An 18314-nucleotide genomic window follows, 5' to 3' on the forward strand; every position below is an offset into this window, starting at 1 on the left:
AACAGCTTGCGGGCTGGATCTGGCCTGCGGGCCGTAGTTTGCCCACCCCTGTAATAGGAAGTAAAATTTAATCAACAAGAAAAGATACAAGGTAAGATAATCACATTGCCGCTGTAAGTAAATGGCTTTACTTAAATAAAACAAAACTTAAGCATCAGAACAAAATTAAAGCTTAAGACCTCACTGCAAAAAACTTAAATCTAGTACATTTACCAAGATATTACTACTGCAATCCAACATCAGTATTTAACAGATGGGCAGAAAGTTACTCCTACCTGGGATAAACCGAGATGAACAGATGCAGTTTCAGAGATATACATTATTTTGCCATCAGATGCTACCACAAAAACAAATCCATCCAATGTCTGTAAGAAATAAATATTTTGGATAAAAATCTCACAGGTTAATTGATAATTTAGAATAAAGTTTTTAAAGTGTTCCCCCTCCCAAGCAGAAATATATTACTAAAAAGAAATATTTAAAACTTATACTATCACTGTGAAGAATATTAATCACACACAAATTTGTGAAATCTACTTCATTATCCCCTTACAGAAGTTATGCTGCACTTTAAGTTAACATTCTCCTATTAACTTGGCTTACTATAGTATTTAGTACAAACCCTGAATTATGAAGTACTTAAGGGAAAATCCAATGCAATACAGGCCATTTTTATGATGTAATGGCAGAATTGAGCAATGTTTTAAATTTCTTCTACTATATTTTTATTTATGCTTGTGTGGACAGAGAATTGTCTTCTTCATAGCTATTTGGCATTTGCCAGGGATGAAAAAGCCCATGACAGTTTCAGAAAGAAAGAAGCCATAAGGGAAACTTCATTGGACTGAAAGTGAAACGTTGTAGTCATTCATCACTTGTAGTCATTCATCACTAACATTGCAACCTTATAATCTTAACTAATGATAACATTTAATGCAAACTTGGGGCCTGATCCTGCTAATCCTTACTCACATGAGGTCTAACTTGGAAGTAATGATTACTCATGTGAGTAAAGATTTAGAAGATTTAATTATCCCATAAAGAATAGATTGATAGGATAGAAATTAAAACTGTACAAAGATGGTCGGGATTTTCTAATGATTTTGGTTGCCTCAATTTTGAGGTGCTTTATATTATATTTTAATAAGGACTTGATTTTTCAGAAGGCCAGTACTTAGGAAAATCAGAAATATCTAAAATCACTAATCACTTTTGAACTTCCTGGCCAAATACCTGTACACAAGTAGATCACTGAAAAATAAACATGTATTTTTGGAAGGGGGAAACTAACTTCTAAGTACAGAGATAAAACAACTGCCTTGTCTACCTACTAATTCATATTTTAGGATACTGAACCAGGAGAAAAGCTATAAAATCCTGTAAAAGTGGTGCATACAATGTGGCCCTAATAAAAAATATTCCAAATTATTCTCTGGCCTACTAACTATTTTTACAGCATATAATTGAAACCAGATTACTTTTTAGCTTTACTCTTTTTTATCCCCCTTCAACATAAACAAAACTTTGTAGATGTATTAAAATGGGAAAGAAATCACTGCATCCTTAAATAAAAATGTCACTTTAAACATTCTTTGTCAACTTTCAATTGCTGTTCCCAATCGTATAGTAAAAGTTGTGTCCATTCTTCCATTAGAATTATTGTTAGGGGTTTCCAACTCAGCTAGAACAATTTTAGCTTAGAGTTGAAATTTGGCAAACAAAATTTCACCCAAGGTGCTATTCTTAAAAGAAAGTTGACAGTAACTGTGTTGATTTAATACAATTTTTGAGCATTTATAATTTAGAAGTAAAATCCATTTTATACATCAGTTATAGGTAATTAGCACATAATATTGCCTAACTGCTTTTGAGACTAAACAAATGTAAAATAACTAAGAGATTAAGTAGCTACTGTACAAGCAAAGGCTTTCATAAAGATTTTTATGTACCTACACACAAATTTTCAAGATAGACCAATGGCTCCAAACCAACGGCTCCAAACCAACGTATCAACTAAACTTATCTGAAATAAAATTCAAAGTGCTTATTTAATGAGCTAGATGAGAACATCTCCAGGAGAGCAATCACCAAATCTTGCCTAAATATATTTATTAGGGCTGTCAAGCTATTAAAAATATTAATCATGATTAATCACGCTGTTAATAATAGAATACCATTTATTTAAATATTTTGGGCTTTTATTATATTTTCAAATATTTGCACTGTAAAAAATCAAAAGAAATAGTATTATTCAATTCAATACAAGTACTAATACAAGTACTTGTAGTGCAATCTCTTTGTCATGAAAGTTGAACTTACAAATGTAGAATTATGTACAAAAAATAACTGCACTGAAAGATAAAAAACACTGAAAAACTTTAGAGCCTACAAGTCCACTCAGTCCTACTTCTTGTTCAGCCAATCGCTCAGACAAACAAGTTTGTTTACATTTGCACGAGATAATGCTGCCCGCTTCTTGTTTACAAGGTCACCTGCACATGAGAACAGGCGTTCATGTGGCAATGTTATAACCGGTGTTGCACGATATTTACGTGCCAGATATGCTAAAGAGTTATATGTTCCTTCATGCTTCAACCACTGCGCCAGAGGACATGCATCCATGCTGATGATGAATTCTGCATATGGCAGAATGTGGGTAAAACAGAGCAGGAAACATACAATTCTCCCCCAAGGAGTTCAGTCACAAATGTAATTAACACATTATTTTTTTAATGAGTGTCATCAACATGGAAGCATGTCCTCTGGAATGGTGGCCAAACCATGAAGGGGAATACAAATGTTTAGCATATCTGGCACATAAATGCCTTGCACCGCTGGCTACAAAAGTGCCATGCAAATGCCTGTTCTCACTTTCAGTAGACATTGTAAATAAGAAGCGGGCAGCATTATCTCCCATCAATTTAAACAAACTTGCTTCTCTTAGCAATTGGCTGAACAAGAAGTAGGCTCTAAAGTTTTACATTGTTTTGGTTTCGAGTGCAGTTATGCAACAAAAAAAAAATCTACATTTGTAGGTCGCACTTTCACGATAGAGATTGCACTACAGTACTTTTATGAGGTGAATTGAAAAATACTATTTCTTTTTCATTTTCACACTGCAAATATTAGTAATCAAAAATAATATAAAGTGAGCACTGTACACTTTTTATTCTGTTGTAATTGAAATCAATATATTTGAAAATGTAGAAAAACATCAAAAATATTTAATAAGTTTCAATTGGTATACTATTGTTTAGCAGTGCAATTAAAACTGGGATTAATCGTGATTAATTTTTTGAATCACGATTATTTTTTGTAGTTAATCGCGTGAGTTAACTGTGATTAATCAACAGCCCTAATATTTATTTTATTAAAATCAATAATGTGTTTCAAACCCTTTCATGAAAGATAGTTTTCTCTTTTTAAACAAAGGAGTAAACCAATTTTAAGTTGGCTTTAAATAATAAGGGTATTGTGACCAAAAAAAAAAAATCCACTCTTCGTGCCATTTCAAATCTAATCTGAATCTACATCTTTTCTAACTGATCCATGCTTTTTGCTCTTCCTTTGTTAATACTGATTATTCACCTTAGCTGCTTTACCTAGCGCACCACGTCTTTTGGGGGTCAATCTTAAAAGCTATTCCAACTGCTCTAAGGGCCTGATTCCATACCCCTTGAAACTAAGGGGCTTTTACCATTAATGTCCATGTTCCTATAACTGTAGTTTATAATATAAAAGCTTCAGGTTTTCATTATGTTATTATTCACCTCACTGTATCTTATCTTCAAAACAGTGGGAATGAAAGACAAGAGTGAGCTACAATCCACTGCACTAGAAGTTGTCCGCTTCAACTCTAGTCATATGAATTGTATCAATGTTGCCTACTTCTTAGGCTACTCTGATACAAACTGGAAAAACAATAAGGAGAATTAATACAATAGCATGGAAAATAGAGTGACAAATTTTCTGAATGCACCTTTAAAATCCCACAGCTCAACAGACACAAATGCCAGTGGACTACGTTAGGAATGAGGTTCTGAAAGAGTTTCCAATACTTAGGGATCCCAGGCTGAGTTTCTCTTTTGATTTAATCACTACCCCAGTGTACACTTAAAAACAGCTATGTGACTAAATATTAACCTTCCTCAATAAAACTGACCATTAAATAATTACAATTTATTATGTCTTTAAAGTGGGGGGGGAGGTCCGCCCTCCATTAAGGTTACAAACATAAAACTCCCTTTGGGTGCCCCAGCCCAACTATTGCTCCCTAAATTCTCTGCTGCATGGGGACATCCACATGGGGAGCAGAAGAATTTCAGGGCAGATCAACAGGATTTGGAACAACTGTATTTTCAGGTGCTAACTAAATAGGAGATCTAATCCAGATGTTCACCTCCTGCTGCAGGAGCCATGCGCTCTTTTAAGGTTTTCCCTATTGAGCAATCTGTGGAGAACTATGATCTCCCATTTACAAAAACACCCTGACTGGATTGTTGATAGTAAATACAATCCACATTGCAATTCACCAGGGGCCGTTTGTAGTACCAAAAGAGATTCCTTAGTGTGTGTGCAGGGTGGGAGGATTTATTTGTAATTGTTGGACTAGGCTTACCAGGCAAACCCTTCTTATTAATGTAGGCTGTTGGTACTGCTAAAATCAAAGAACGAAAATTAAAAGGACTGGCTTCCCCCTGAACAGCTGAAAGAAAATCGTGGCTCTAAGTTGTGTTAACAGCATGACCTCACAAAGGCTGCATGTAACAACTAGGCTGGGAGGGCGATAGGGGGGATTACACACAGAGTCACAAAAAATCCCAATGCAGCGTGTAAAACTCGAATAAAGCATCTTCTACCTGAAGCAAATGAGATCCCAGCTCTTTAGCCACATTATCCAAGGGCCCTATTCTGCTCGGCTGCCCCCAGGCGTCGCCCAAACCTGGAAAAGAAGCGACAGGTCAGTTAGAAACTCGGCGACGGGCATGAGCCTCCGGGGCCGCGCGTGTTCCCGGCTCCCTTGGCTGCGGGGCTGGCCGGGCCGCAGGACGCTAACACCAGGGCACGTCTCCCCGCGAGGGCGTAGGTGGGCTTTTCTGTCGGCGAATCAGCGCCAGGACATTGGGGTTCAGGCTCGGGGCGAGCTGAGCCTGCTGGGGCGGCGGGGGGGCGCGCGCGCTCCTGCGCCTTAAAATGCCATTTTAGTTCCAGTCCCGCCAGGTACCCTGCCCGCGGCCCGTCCCAGCTGCGCCCGGGGACGGACAGTCGCCGCGGGCCCACCGCTGTCAAACCCGGGAGCTGCCGCGCAGCCCGTGTCTCCCCACGCGACTCAAGTGCGCCTGGGCTGGAAGGTAACGCGGACCCCAGGCTCTGGGGGCCCGACCCGGCAGAAAGCCCCTGACCTGCAGCGGGGCGGGGGGGCTGCAGGGCTGAGCCCTGCGTTACTCTGCTCTGCGACTGATGGCCAATGCACTGGGTGGGTGATGCGCCCAGGCAGACAAGCGCCCGGCTCCTCGTTATGTGCACAAGCCCCACGTCCTCGCCCTCGGCCAGATCGTCCCGTGCTCCAAGGGGGCTGTAACCGCTCCCCCATCGAAGCCGGAGCCCCTCCGGGCGCACCCCCGCCGCCGCCGCCGCTCGGGGAAGCCGCAGGGGGGCGGGGTGTCACTGGCGCACACGCGGCTGCCCCAGGCCGCAGCCCGGGCGGGCAGTGTGACGGAGCCGCGCGGCCCCGGAGCCGCTTTCCCGCCGAGGCCGCTGCGCCCGCCCCGCCCCGGAGGCGCCGGCTGCAAGGCGGGCGGTGGCGGTAAAGACAGTGGGAAATGGCTGCTTCGGGGGCCGAAGCTGCTGAGCGCCTCTTAACCCGCAGCAGTGACCTACGGGGCTTGACGAGGCTGAGCAAAGGGCCGGGCCGGGCCGAGCCGAGCAACCCCGCGGCAGGGGCCCGCAGCAGCCTCTGCTCAGCCTCGCTGCCCCTAGGGGCCCGGCCAAGCCCCCGGCTTCGGGGCCACCCAGGCGGCTCTGCAAAGCGAAGGGCCTCGCTGCGGCCCGCGGTGGAGCCCGCACTCGCCGGAGGGGCCTGCGTGTGTTTCTTCCGCCATTTTATTTACGATGCGCCCAGACATTTATTTCATTCCCCGGCGCGAACAATAACACGGCTGGCCGGCGAGGCGCGGCGGCCAATGGCCGCTTATCTCCCCCTGCAGCGGACCCCGAGGGCGGCGCTAGAGAGCAGGTGCAAAGACACGCCCCGAGCCGGGGCAGGAGAGGCGGCTGACGCTGTCCGGAGTCACCCAGTCACTGCGGCCAAGTGCCCCCCCGCCCCATAGCCCCGGCAGACGCTGCAGGCAGCCCCCACTGCCCCTGCCGCCTTGCCTGGCCATGCTGCTCGCACAAGCTAAGGTGAATTCACGACGTCGCCTCTCTGTAGCCGCTGGCCCCGCTCCACACACAACCACTTGCAAGGGACACTCGTATGTCAGGACTGCTACGGGCTGGGGCCGGGCCACCTCTGTTGCACTGAAGGAGACACATGGGGCCCTCGAATCAGATAGTGCTGTCGGGGCCCCTGCTCTCAGCGCGGCCTCCTCTTCTCTCCCCTCCCCTCCTCCGGGCAATTATTTGTCACTGTCTATTGCTAAAGGCTGAGCAGGGAATGGCCTGGGTTTCCATTTGCTTTGCCTGACTGGCTGCAGGTGAAGCAGGCAGAGGCCTGGGCCAAACCCCAAGTCAAGGGGAGGCTCAGGACAGACAAGGAAGGGAATGGAGGGAAGGGAGAGGGTGAGAAGGTCAGGATAAACCTAAAAAGTTGTGAGGCAGTTGTTGTGCTGGTGTTACTGACCAATATTATCTCATTGTTTCCTCCTGCTACCCCACCTCATACTTCGATTGTGAGCTCTTTGGGGAAGGGGCTGTCTTTTTGTTCTGGGTTTGTGCAGCACCCAGCACAATGGGTCTTGGCCCCTGACTAGGGCTCCTAGACCCTACTAATACAAGTGAAGACCAATATTAATAAACAATGGTTCAAGACATGACTGTGCTTATTCCACTTCCACCACTACCACTGACCTTCCTATAACTCAGTCATCCTTCTGCTACTCCTGTGCTAAGAAGCCATATCAATAATTCAGTGTATCCAGTCAGTCCAAGAGGTATGTCTTCTTTGAACATCCACATTAGCCATCGGAGTTGCCTGAGTGTATGCGTCAGAAAACTGAATGGCAGAAGACTTTTACCTTGAAAGGCTGTTTTTGCTTTGGGGTATCTGTCTATATTTTGATACATTTCCCTATAGTGTGAAAATGCATTTTTTAATAAATAGAGCTTCCATTCATCTGCTGCTTTCCTCTATATCAAAGCACTTTACAGACGTTTACAAATTCCACTGCTACATAAAGTATTCCCATCTTTCTCTGCTAAAATGCAACCTTCTCTTGAGTGGAAAGTATCTGCTGTTTAAAGGAGCACAGAAACATGAATTTTCCTTGGCAAGATGATACTAAATTAAAGCGTTAGTAGTTATCTTATTGCTATACAGACTGCCCTTTTTAATAGTGTAAATGATAAAGTCACCTTGAGCCAATCAAACGAATTCACTCATAACGTTACAGATACATTTTTAAAAAACTACTCATGGCTAAGCGGTCTCCTGACTAACTGAAGTACAAAGCAGGTTTGTTCCTTAAGCCAGTCATAGAGAGGATTTTATAATGGTGTGTGAACAACTGTCACTCCAATATAGCAATGCCTAGCGGTGTATTTGATTGTGTCCTTTGGTATTACAGTTACAGTTTTAGCAATGTCATGTCAGTATTTCCATTATTTTTAGCGGAGCCTTCTAGCGCAGACTCACTATTAACATAAAATCTCTCTCCAGCAGTTTTTTTTCTTTTCGAAATTTAAAATCGGTTTCGCCATTAAAAAATTATATCGAATTTGAATACATTTAGTGGATTCGTTAATATTTTTCCTTGTTTTAAAGTCATTTAATCAGTCGATAAAATATTATTTTCAAAGGTGGGAATAAAGCGAATACAACCTGAAATTCTGAAAAAGGGACCGCTGCACATGAACGGCTCTTCCTAGAGGCGTGCAGATGGGTTTGTAGGTGAGTGGTGCATATGGAGGCAATAAACTCAAAGGAGCTATTCCTGTCTAACCAGTAAACACTGTACATTTCACTCACTAGGCAGGACCTAGCCAAAGGAGCTGCTGGTACAAAGTAAGCATTCTGTAAATTGCTGAAATGCAATGTGTGATTACTTAATAGACCTGAATGGTTCCAAATGACGAGCTTGTAGACTGGTTTTAAAGGAATATTCTATAGCGCAGTTCTCACGGAGTCATTTTTAAGGAAGCTTTTAAGATGTATATTGCATATTTACCTGTGAGAAAGCTGAGCAGCTGGAGGATTTTTTTTTCTGGCAAATATTTAACATTTTTAACAACAATCAAGGGGTGGCAAATTGTTCCCCATTCGATTTTAAATTTATGGGATTACCTCTATCAATTAAGGTCAGACATTTATCTAGAGCGAGAGAGGTTCACAAAGCCAAGAAATTCCAATCCAGACTGAATTCCAGAGCCGGACATTTCTGTGCCACAAACTGAACCCGAAAGTAGTCTGTTATCCAATACAGGAAGCAAATGGTGAAGCAGACTGTCACAGAGAAAATATCTAGCTTTTTTTTTTTAACTAAGCTGTATTGCCTTTGTCCCGGAGGTTTGAGTTCTGACTTGCTTCTCCAAAGCTCCTTTATACAGCCACACAGCCATGTTGCGGACAAGTGGCATCATCTCTTTATAAATGTTAACTAGAGGGCTCTCTTCACTTTCTCATGATCTTAATCGTGGTTCTCCTGCATTCTTTTCTCATTTTAATCGACGTGTGCTGGGAATGCAGTGTGATGGAGTGTCCCTCCAGTACCTAGCACATTGGAGCTTCAATTTTTGTTGGGTCTTTGCCCGCTACTACCCCAAGACAAATATAAGTAACAACTGGCGGTTCTATTTGTCTCCCACGCATTGAAGATTTTCTTTAGCCGGGGCGCCTGGACAACTGACAGTCCTACGGTGACTGTTTTCGATGGGGAGGTAAAAAAATCACATGGCAGGACACTTGAAAGTAGAACGAACCTCATAGAGAAACTCCACGGCGTCTGATTCTCATTTTAAAATGCTCCCTCCCTTTTATTACTAAATATGGACACGATTCTCTCCCTTAATCTGACATCTCAAACTTTGTCAAGACATTTTAATATTCACCTCGTGGCATTTCTCAGTCTTCAGAGGAAAAAAATGGGTTAAATTGTAACAAAATCTGGAAGCATTTTACGTAAAGAAAAGGTTAAACAAAAAAAAAACAACAGTAGCTTTTCTGTTTGGAAATCTGCTAAAAGAATTACTTATCAGTAAAGTAGTCCATAAGTATCAGATTGCCCTGTAATTTGGAGTGTTTCCTTTGTGTCTCCACCGTTTTGTGCTCTCACTCCCCTTTAGTGCACGATCCTGCGCGTTATTCAATAGCCTTAATTTAAAGGAACCTGGGTCAACTACAAACATTGGGATTTCATTGCTCTCTCTCCCGGGGGAATTTCACTGGCTGTTGGGCATCCTCCCCTGGCCTTGCAAACAGCTTATGAAGGAGAAAGGCACGTTGCAATTATACAGGAGGCAGGAGAGCGGCAAACCAGCCCACACCATCCGACTGCAAGAGACAAAAAAGGAGGTGCCCCCCCAGCTTCCTTTCCCCCTGCATTGGAGATGCTGATGGTGACCCTAATAATTCAGCTGTGAGGTTTCTTGTGATCACACACATACGCCAACAGAGAGACAGGACCTAGCCCGATCCCGCAGTTCTCACGGGAAAAATTCTCACTGAAGCTATTGTGGCACTTGGGACCCATCCCTGAAGTCAATGGTAAAGTCCCTTTGATTTTTTTGGGGCAAGACCGGGCCTAGACCCACACCGACCCTATTCTCGACTCTGGAACACGGGAAATAGCTGCAGGTGCGCTGATCAAATCGGGTTGGGAATCGGTACACACGGGTTTGGAGACGCATTTCTCACCTCTGCAAACTAGCGTTGCTCCAAGTCATAGCAACTCCCGGGGCTCTGAAATTTCAGCAGTTGTGTCGCCTCCTGCTGAAATACTGTCTGCACACTCACCTTAACTCTACCGGGGGGAGGGGGGGTTGCACTAATGGAGTAGGGGGAAACTATCTTGACTTTCTGGCACATAAATTATCACGACACTTGACAGAATTAGATCGACCGCGTCCTTCAATAGCTCGATCACTCTTAGCTGTGTTAAGTTTGTTGTGTTTTGGAGGTGGCTAGGACCTGGCCGAGTAAGAGGAAAGGATACAGGCCTTTGTCTAGGACTAGCAGACTCCTGTTCAAGTAGTGGATTGGAACTCTAAGTATATATGGCAAATTATTTTAGATCTATTAAATATGTATTAAGAGATCCACTTGTTTTCTAGCTGTATTTTTAAGTCACGTATCAGAAATATTAGTGCGGTCGGGGTTAAGATTTCTTGAGAAAAAAATGTTAAAAAACCCAGCCCAAACCGACTGTTTTGTTGGAGCCAACAAACTTATACCACAGACTCAAACCCGCTCCAAATCACAAACAAGAGCGAGAGAAAAACCTTCCTGTAATGACAGTATTTAGACGCATTTAGTGTGGCGAGATATTTGAAAGTCTCACTCACAACAAGGGCAAAACAGACAAACCACAGTTCATAATTATCATCTGCGGACGATCGTGCCATCCAGATTGGCTCTAGGAGGAAACTGAAATGCGTCTTGCCGCTGATGTGAAAAGTCCAGCTGCTAAGAAATGATGGAGGAGATTATTAAAATCCCTGGATTATTCTAATCTGCTCCCGATTCCCATATCTTTCTTGCAAGCAGCCCATATACCTGTGACTGCTTCCCAGTTATGAATGCCTCCAACATTCCAGTGATCGTTAAATGCCACCGATTTACATTTAGAGCAAGCCTCAAAGGAAGCCCTAATGCCGCCTGTTATTTTAATAAACCCTTTAAGACCATCTACTACTATTAACATAGGCACACACGGCTTCATGAATGGCTCACTCTCAGCAGTGTTTGTAGCCTTTAAAGCGAATGTTAAACGTCGCAGATGTACAGAAAAATACTGAGTTGAAACTGTTGCAGTTCAACCCGCGTTATATTCCTGGCTCTATTTTAAATACACTGAGGACAAGAAAATATGTATATGCCCTTTAAAGAATTATTAAAATGTCTTTTCATAGGAGTAAGCAATAGGTTCCAGATTTTACTGTTAAGACATGATGCCAAGCACAGAAATAAAAGAAAAATTCACACTATCTCCCAGGCTTTTGTTTTGTTTTTCGGTAGTGGTAGGAATAGCATACGCTACATTTTTGAGTCACTTATTAAGCAGCTCATTCCTTTTGGTTTAATCATTAATAAATCCGCAGTGTTAAAGCTAGTTCTTGAAAATGCGTGGAGTCACAATTTAACCTCAGCGCCATAACCTGGTGGATGGGATAATTTCAACTCAACAATAGGTTCCCCCCCCACCTCCCCCCACACACTTCTATTTGTTCATTTGTGGAAAAACGTATTGACAGCCAAGCACCAAAAATATCTCGTAGTGTATTTTTGTTCTGCAGTAATAAATGGTTTGGCAAAGTATCAAAACGCGACAGAGGATGACGTTACAGAGCTTGGGTGTAGGGATATACGCTATGTTTCTGTCTCCTGGATTTTAATTCAGAATTTGAAGGTCAGAGCAAATCCACACGGAAAAAAGATACCATACTGAAGCACGAAATTATACCCTACAAGACTAGCACTTTGGGAGAATAGAAGAGGTTTAATGAATGTAACTCTCCTTTCACGCTCACTTCGGTGGGCCTGTTCCGGATCCTCCCGCGGGGCGTTCTGTGGGCCCAGACTAAACTGTCCATCTTCTAAACATACAGTAACTGGTTGGATGGGAACTCGGATTGCCTCAAGCCCCAAAGCCTAGGGGAGCGTAGGGATGCCCCACAACCGCGGACACCTTTTAAAAATGTATTAAAAGTTGTCTACGCTATGTGCCAGGGCGTTCTTAAACCGTTAGCTACCGAGGCTTTTAAAACCCCACCCTTTTCCTGGCCTACTCAGCAAGTTTCATAGCTGGACAATAATTTCTGATCAAATGTAGTAGAAATTCGATGGTTTAGCAGCTAGGTTGCAGACTTCTGACGTCTCTTCCCCTCACGCCTCCCCTCCCCACCCCTCCCCCAGTTTAAAGAAACAAAACTGGTTCCGTGTTGTCACGAAGATGATCATTCAGTCCTAAAAGTGGATGTTTACACACATCGGAAAGTGGTGTAGTGCACTTTCCCTCTTGTATTTACAACGTAATTATATATCTCAACATAGGTTATTCTAGATTTGATTCACCTTTTAGAAATTTTGGCACGATAAAAGGAAGCTGGTTTCTAGCCAGGACATATTCCTCTGGGCCAAATTCTGTTCCCATTGATGTGAACAGCAAATTCCCATGGACTTTGATGGGATGCGGATTTGGCCCTAAAGGTATCTTGGTTGTCTGTCAAAGGCGGATGAAAAAAATCACATCAAGTACAGTTTGTAGCCATGTGTCTAATATTTATGTCTCGGAGACACATGATCTCTGATGGGCACACTGAGTTACTAGACATCTGCAAAACCTTGAAGTAATTTTCTGTTACAAGAGAATTTAAAATACTGACTGCAGACACATAATCTATTCCTCTCAAAAAACCAAGATCTCAGCAAAATATTGAATAGCAGAAAATATGCATGATGGCGCTTTCGGAGATCAACAAATGATAGCTCTCCAGGCTCTGATTCACTTTGGGGAACTGATCCCAGACTGCACTTGTCTGTAACGCTAACTCTAAAAAGAAGGTATTTCTATTCTGCTGACTAAGGCCACTAAATAATGCTATTTGGGAAAATATCAGGGAGAGAGGGAGAAGTTCATTATAATTTCCTATATAAAAACAAATTCAGAAACATCAGCTCTTTCCTGAGGAAAGATACCCAACTATGAAGGGAGTTATTGATAGTGAAAGGAATTATGTCCCAACCACTTCCCCGCAAGTGTCTGGCAGAGCGTAGCTCCCAGCTTGAAACTTTCCAAAGTTGAATCAATTTATTAATGGGCATGGCTGAAATAATTTAGTTATCACTTTCCAACAGCTCTCCCCCTATGAGTTTAAAAAATATATTCAGAAACACAGGAGTAAATTATTCACTTCGTCTTTCATATACTATTCTCAGTGTTCATGGTTTTCATTATAATTATGCAATATTTATGGCAAAAGAATACGTTTGTCATATGTATTTTTAAAATTACTCATAAGCATATGGGGAGTGCAGAAGCACACCGTCATTTGGTCTGAAGAGAATTTACACATAAGACACTGCCATCCTAGGTATATAAACTCGCAAGGGCTTTCATCCTCTGGTTTTTAAGTGTTCTTAAAAAGTGAACTGCAGTTCGTTGACACAGTTTGTTCAACAGGAGAGTTTTGTCTGGGAAACCTGTAATATGACCCTGTCCAGAGAAATCTCAACCTATGTATTTCTAAATATGTAATTTAGTTATTTTTGGGGGGGAAAACATGCGATCGAAAATTGGGAAACCCTCCCGAAATTACTACAAGATATTTCTTAAGCGGGACTTTTATAATGACTTAAATTTGCGAAAGTCATTAGCAATATACCAAAGCACTGGGATGTGTTAGTACTATTAGAACGGTAAATGTCTTTATTTTATATGTTTGATAGAACCCTTTCGTTTAAACAAAATGATTGATTTTAGGTAACACTAAGTAGTCATCGCTCATAATTATTGACGTAGCTGATAAAGCTTTTCTCGTTTTTCATTTGTAACCCTTTCATAAGCTCCTTAGAAACTGAGCTGAATAACAGACTTTTCATTCTGGAATGCTAATTGTTCCTCTCCTCCCCCATCATCTGTCCAGACAGGCCAAACAAATCACAAAGGAGGAGATTTGGGTTTATTTAACCACCTAGAGAATCTTATCCAGCATTTAATTTCATTTCTCTCATCCAGTTTAGTGGTCATACAACATGACATATTACAAACGGCCCCACACAATGTATGTCAATTGGCCACTTCCGCTCAGTGAAAGAAACATTTGAAGTGTGTATTTGTTTGGAAGGGGTGTGTGGGTGGTGGTGGGGGGTTGGTATTTTTTGGATTAAGTGTTTGGTTTAAAAAAATCTGAGGGGAAAATCTCAAATTTTATGTCCATTGTTCGCTCTCCCTTTAAAGGACACGGTGTTCAAGGTTGAGTCGAGCAGACTGGGGTCTCCACACACGCGAGAGCCAAAGGGCCAGATTCGGATCCCTTTATCCCAGCTGAATAGGCCCGCGTATCCCCATGAAGCCAATGGCGCCCGCTCTGGAGGAAGGCGCTGCTCAGTGGGAGTAGGGGACCATAACTGCTTCGGACTCCGATCTTTGCCCAGATCTCTCATTTCGCAGCAGATTTTCAATTTCATTGAAAAAGGCCGCGCGTCCTACAGCCCCGGCTCAAGCAAAGACTCCCTTGGCGAAAAAGTCCTACTGGAGATTTGGTCCGAGCCAGGGTCCTCCCCGGCTCTTGCAGGAGCGGGGCACGATCATTAACAACCAAAGATGAAATCTTTAACCTGCCGCTCATTTACAAAAGAGGGTTTATTAGTCTACTTACGGATGCGAATTTTTATGACACTTTTTTTACAGCTAATTTCGCTGCCAGCCCCGTGCTGTGCCGAATAATTCCAGCGTTTAAAGGGTTTGGTGTGGGTGCAAAAGACGAGGGCGAGGCTAGAAATGCTGAGCTCTGTGCTGGGCGCTGGATCCCTGCAGGCAGGTGGACTGGGCAGCGTTCATACAGCTCGGTAAATGCTGCGTTTTCAGAAACAAACACCCGCCGGGGACACCTCCCCCCAGGAGAATGAAAACAATTTCCCATGCAATTAGTAACGGCGGGGGGAGGGGGGAGGTCTTCTAGCAGATGTCCCAGCGCTATGTAACTAATTATATCACCCTGCTGACAAGTGGACTCCAGACCAATGCACCATGCCAGGGGTTTATTCGCGCCGGGCCACCTAACGCAACCAGTTCTATGTATCCGTTCGGGACGCGCTGACATTTCGCTGCTGCTGTTTGGTTGGGGTTGAGAGCACATCCCAGGCTGCTGCACGAAGTACGTTGAAGAACAGAGAGAGGCGAAATCAAAATAATCTCGGAGAGGGGACCAAGCTTTAAAGCTGTTAGCACAATGCGCGCGCTGCAATTGAGCAGACAATGTGTGTGGCGGAACGGAAACTAAGCCCCAAGTCCTGTCCTGTGTGCTCAATGTTACCCCTCGCTCTTTTGGTAGCAATTTTTATACACTCTGCGCCTGTTGGAGGTGATGTTTGGTTTGTTTGTTTTTTTAAGTCACACCTGCAAGTTTATTGATGTTCATTATATTATATTTATATTATTCATACATATTTGAAATAGGTTCCCTTGTTGTGGTGTCCCTTTTGTTAGATTTATTCTCAGATATCTGTGCCCCTCTCGCGGGAGTTCTCTGTCCCTACCTCTTGCAAGTGAGTTTCATGTGAATTTGTGCTCTCCTATTTTCCACATGACCCACCCCCAACTCTCGCTCCAATGTGAGCGAGTGAAGACAAAACACCAACTTGTCCCTAGTGTTATCCAAAGGTATTCTTGGTTCTAGGCCTCACCAATGAAGTGCCTGACCTGCTAGTTGTAGGCTGGATCCCCTCCCCCCATTCTGCCTAGGTCTGATCTCTACACTTTCTATTATCGCGTCCTAAATTAGGACAATCATTTAAACAGATCTAACCTCGCCTCCCTCCCCACCCCCACACAGGGAAAGAAAGAAAACAAAATCACAGAATGTACCACGCACAGATCTTGCTTTGTGTTTAGTCAGCTGCCTGGCACCATTTCCCCAAGATCTGAGCAGCCTCATCGCCCGGGGTTGGAGCTCTGCTTCTTTCCCTCCTCCCGGTTCTGTCGGGCTCAGCGCCGCACAACGCGACCTACAAATATTCCCGTTCCAAACTCTGGGGTATTATTTAAGCTTTAAAATAAGCCTGATTAATACGACTGAACCCGTGGCGACTGGCCCCCTGCCTGCTTAGCGCCTTGGGCACAGGTCACAATCGGAAATACAATTCACAGAGACGGCCTGGGGTGTGCGTGGGGAGGGGTGGCTATGTCTAAACAGTCAAGGACAGACAGCCACCGTTTCCACTGCTGTCGCGGCTCATTCAGCCCCCCTTGCACCCTCGAAACGCAGACGGTCGTAACTGCTAAGAGACGGCACCCAATGTGTGCTGTCCCGTCCCCCCGCCGCCCCGCAAAGCCCCTGCCTTAGGCTCCTGCCCTGCGAGAAGCAGCAGGTGCCCCGGAAGCAGCCGAGGGATTTACCTTCTGGGAAGACCGCTCGCATTTTCAGGTAGCTGGTGGTGAGGCGGATGATGGAGGCCTTGTCCAGCTGGGAGGTGATAGCTGAAGGCAGGGGCAGCAACTTGGCCAGTTCGTAGAATTCTCCATTTTCTTTTTCCCTTCTAGTCTTCGCAGCATTCTTGGACTTTTCCTTCATCGCGGCTCTTGCACGGCAATGAGGAGGGTGACACTGGCATATTAGACCCGATCCTTCCGGACTGCTGCGAGCATGGACTTTGACTGTACCGTTAATACTATTTTCTTCGTAAAAAACAGAACAAAAATCAACGCATCAGAAGGGCGAGAGTGGGAAACCACCTCCGTGCCACAAGCCGCAGCAGGTCAGGAGAATGCAGTTCTGGGCTGACTCTGCAATGCAAATGTCTCGCACTTGGAAAGTAGAGACTGAAAGATCTACATGAACCAGGACCGTGGCTGCAGCTGGAAATGGATCTTCTCGTTCACAGAGAGCATATCCCCCCTTTTTTTTTCTTTGTTTAGCGAATGATTTCCTGCTCTATGCAATTCTCCCCCCTCCGAAAAACAAAGCCTTCAAGCAACTGCTCAGCAGAAAATAATTGTGCTAGACAGTCTGCAATTTTTTAAAAAAAGGTGGTTGTCCTCTAATGAACTAGTGCAAAGGGATCTGGTCCCAGAGCCCAAGGCGCAGAGGAGAAGACAAGCTGGAAAGGCAGCCCAGGCATAAAATGAAAGTCAAAGCCGGTGAGGAGGGATTGCTCTAAAACCACAGGCTCGCTTTTCCTTCTAGGAGAGCGACCGCTTGTCTTGTAACCAGTGTTGGAGAAATATGCTTTCACAGTACACGTGTGTCTCAAACTGTGTGTATTTTAGACCACTAGTGCAGAACTTGCCTTCAATTCTGCCTAGCACAAGCCCCGTTCACCTCTCATCTGAGATTTGGGGAATAGGGTCTGCAGCAGCCAAGCTGATTTCGCTGCTCCAGCCCGTGTTCTAAATCCGGTTCTCCTAAACAGTTACATTAAAGGATCCATTTTCCTCCAGGCCAGCGCCACTTCAGGGCTGTCAGTACCCAAACAAGTCCAAGTGCTGGCCAAGGCAATTCGTTAAAAAAGGCTTTTATATTATAAAGAGAGATTTTTATTATTTGACACGTATTGAAAAAATAAAAAGCCGATGCGAAGCGAGAGCTAGTTCACGCTGACATGCGACTAGAGCGAGGACTCTACCTTACAGGAGAAATAAGGGTTTGCTATTTCACCTTCCAAGAGCTGACAGCCGCATTCTCCAAGCGCACCGCACAGCAGCGATCGGAGGCAAATTCCCCACTCTCCCAAAGCCTAACTTCGGTGCTGCTCCCACGCACCGAAACACTAAGGTCTTCCTCCTCCTTCTCCTCCGCCTCCTCTTTTCCAGGAATAGCCAGCGGCTCTGGAGTGGCACCTTCAGTTAATTCTTGGGTGAAGGCTGGAGCAAGCGAGGAGCGCCGCGAGAGGGGAGGGGATAAATGTGCCCCGTGACGTGTCCGCCGGTGCAGCAGCGCCTTCGGCAGGACCCCCAGACAGAGGCGCAAGGGAAGGACCGCAATTAGCGCTTGCAATGGAAGGGGGAGGTGGACTGGAGGGGGTGTGGTTGTACTTGGAACAGTCTCCGGCTGGTGCTCCGGACCTCACAAACTCAGCCCATATTACACACCCGCATCTACAGCCAGACACAGAGACACACACATTTCTGCGGTGATCTGGCATTGTGAACGTATTATAAATAGCGCGGTTCAAAATAATCTGGTGGGAGATACGTGCTAATATCCGAGACTTTGAGCTACAC

General features: G+C 44.3%; 1 protein-coding gene across 2 annotated transcripts in view; it reads right to left on the reverse strand.

Annotated features, from left to right (window-relative positions):
- The window catches only part of SIM2 (SIM bHLH transcription factor 2), a 72943-nt gene extending 56063 nt beyond the window's left edge, over positions 1-16880 (reverse strand). The window contains exons 1-3 of one of the 2 annotated variants that reach the window (XM_073361054.2): positions 16491-16880; positions 4860-4942; positions 276-365 (exon numbers count right to left, since the gene is read on the reverse strand). In XM_073361054.2, the coding sequence (XP_073217155.1) occupies positions 276-365; positions 4860-4942; positions 16491-16665 (348 nt within the window). In that variant the 5' untranslated portion in view covers positions 16666-16880. The remainder of the gene's footprint in view (positions 1-275; positions 366-4859; positions 4943-16490) is intronic. The other variant, XM_073361064.2, reaches the window with a different exon arrangement.
- Positions 16881-18314: the final 1434 nt, after the last annotated feature.

This window comes from Lepidochelys kempii, chromosome 1 (assembly GCF_965140285.1).
Source record: "Lepidochelys kempii isolate rLepKem1 chromosome 1, rLepKem1.hap1, whole genome shotgun sequence".
In the NCBI taxonomy this organism is placed as follows: Eukaryota; Metazoa; Chordata; order Testudines; family Cheloniidae; genus Lepidochelys; species Lepidochelys kempii.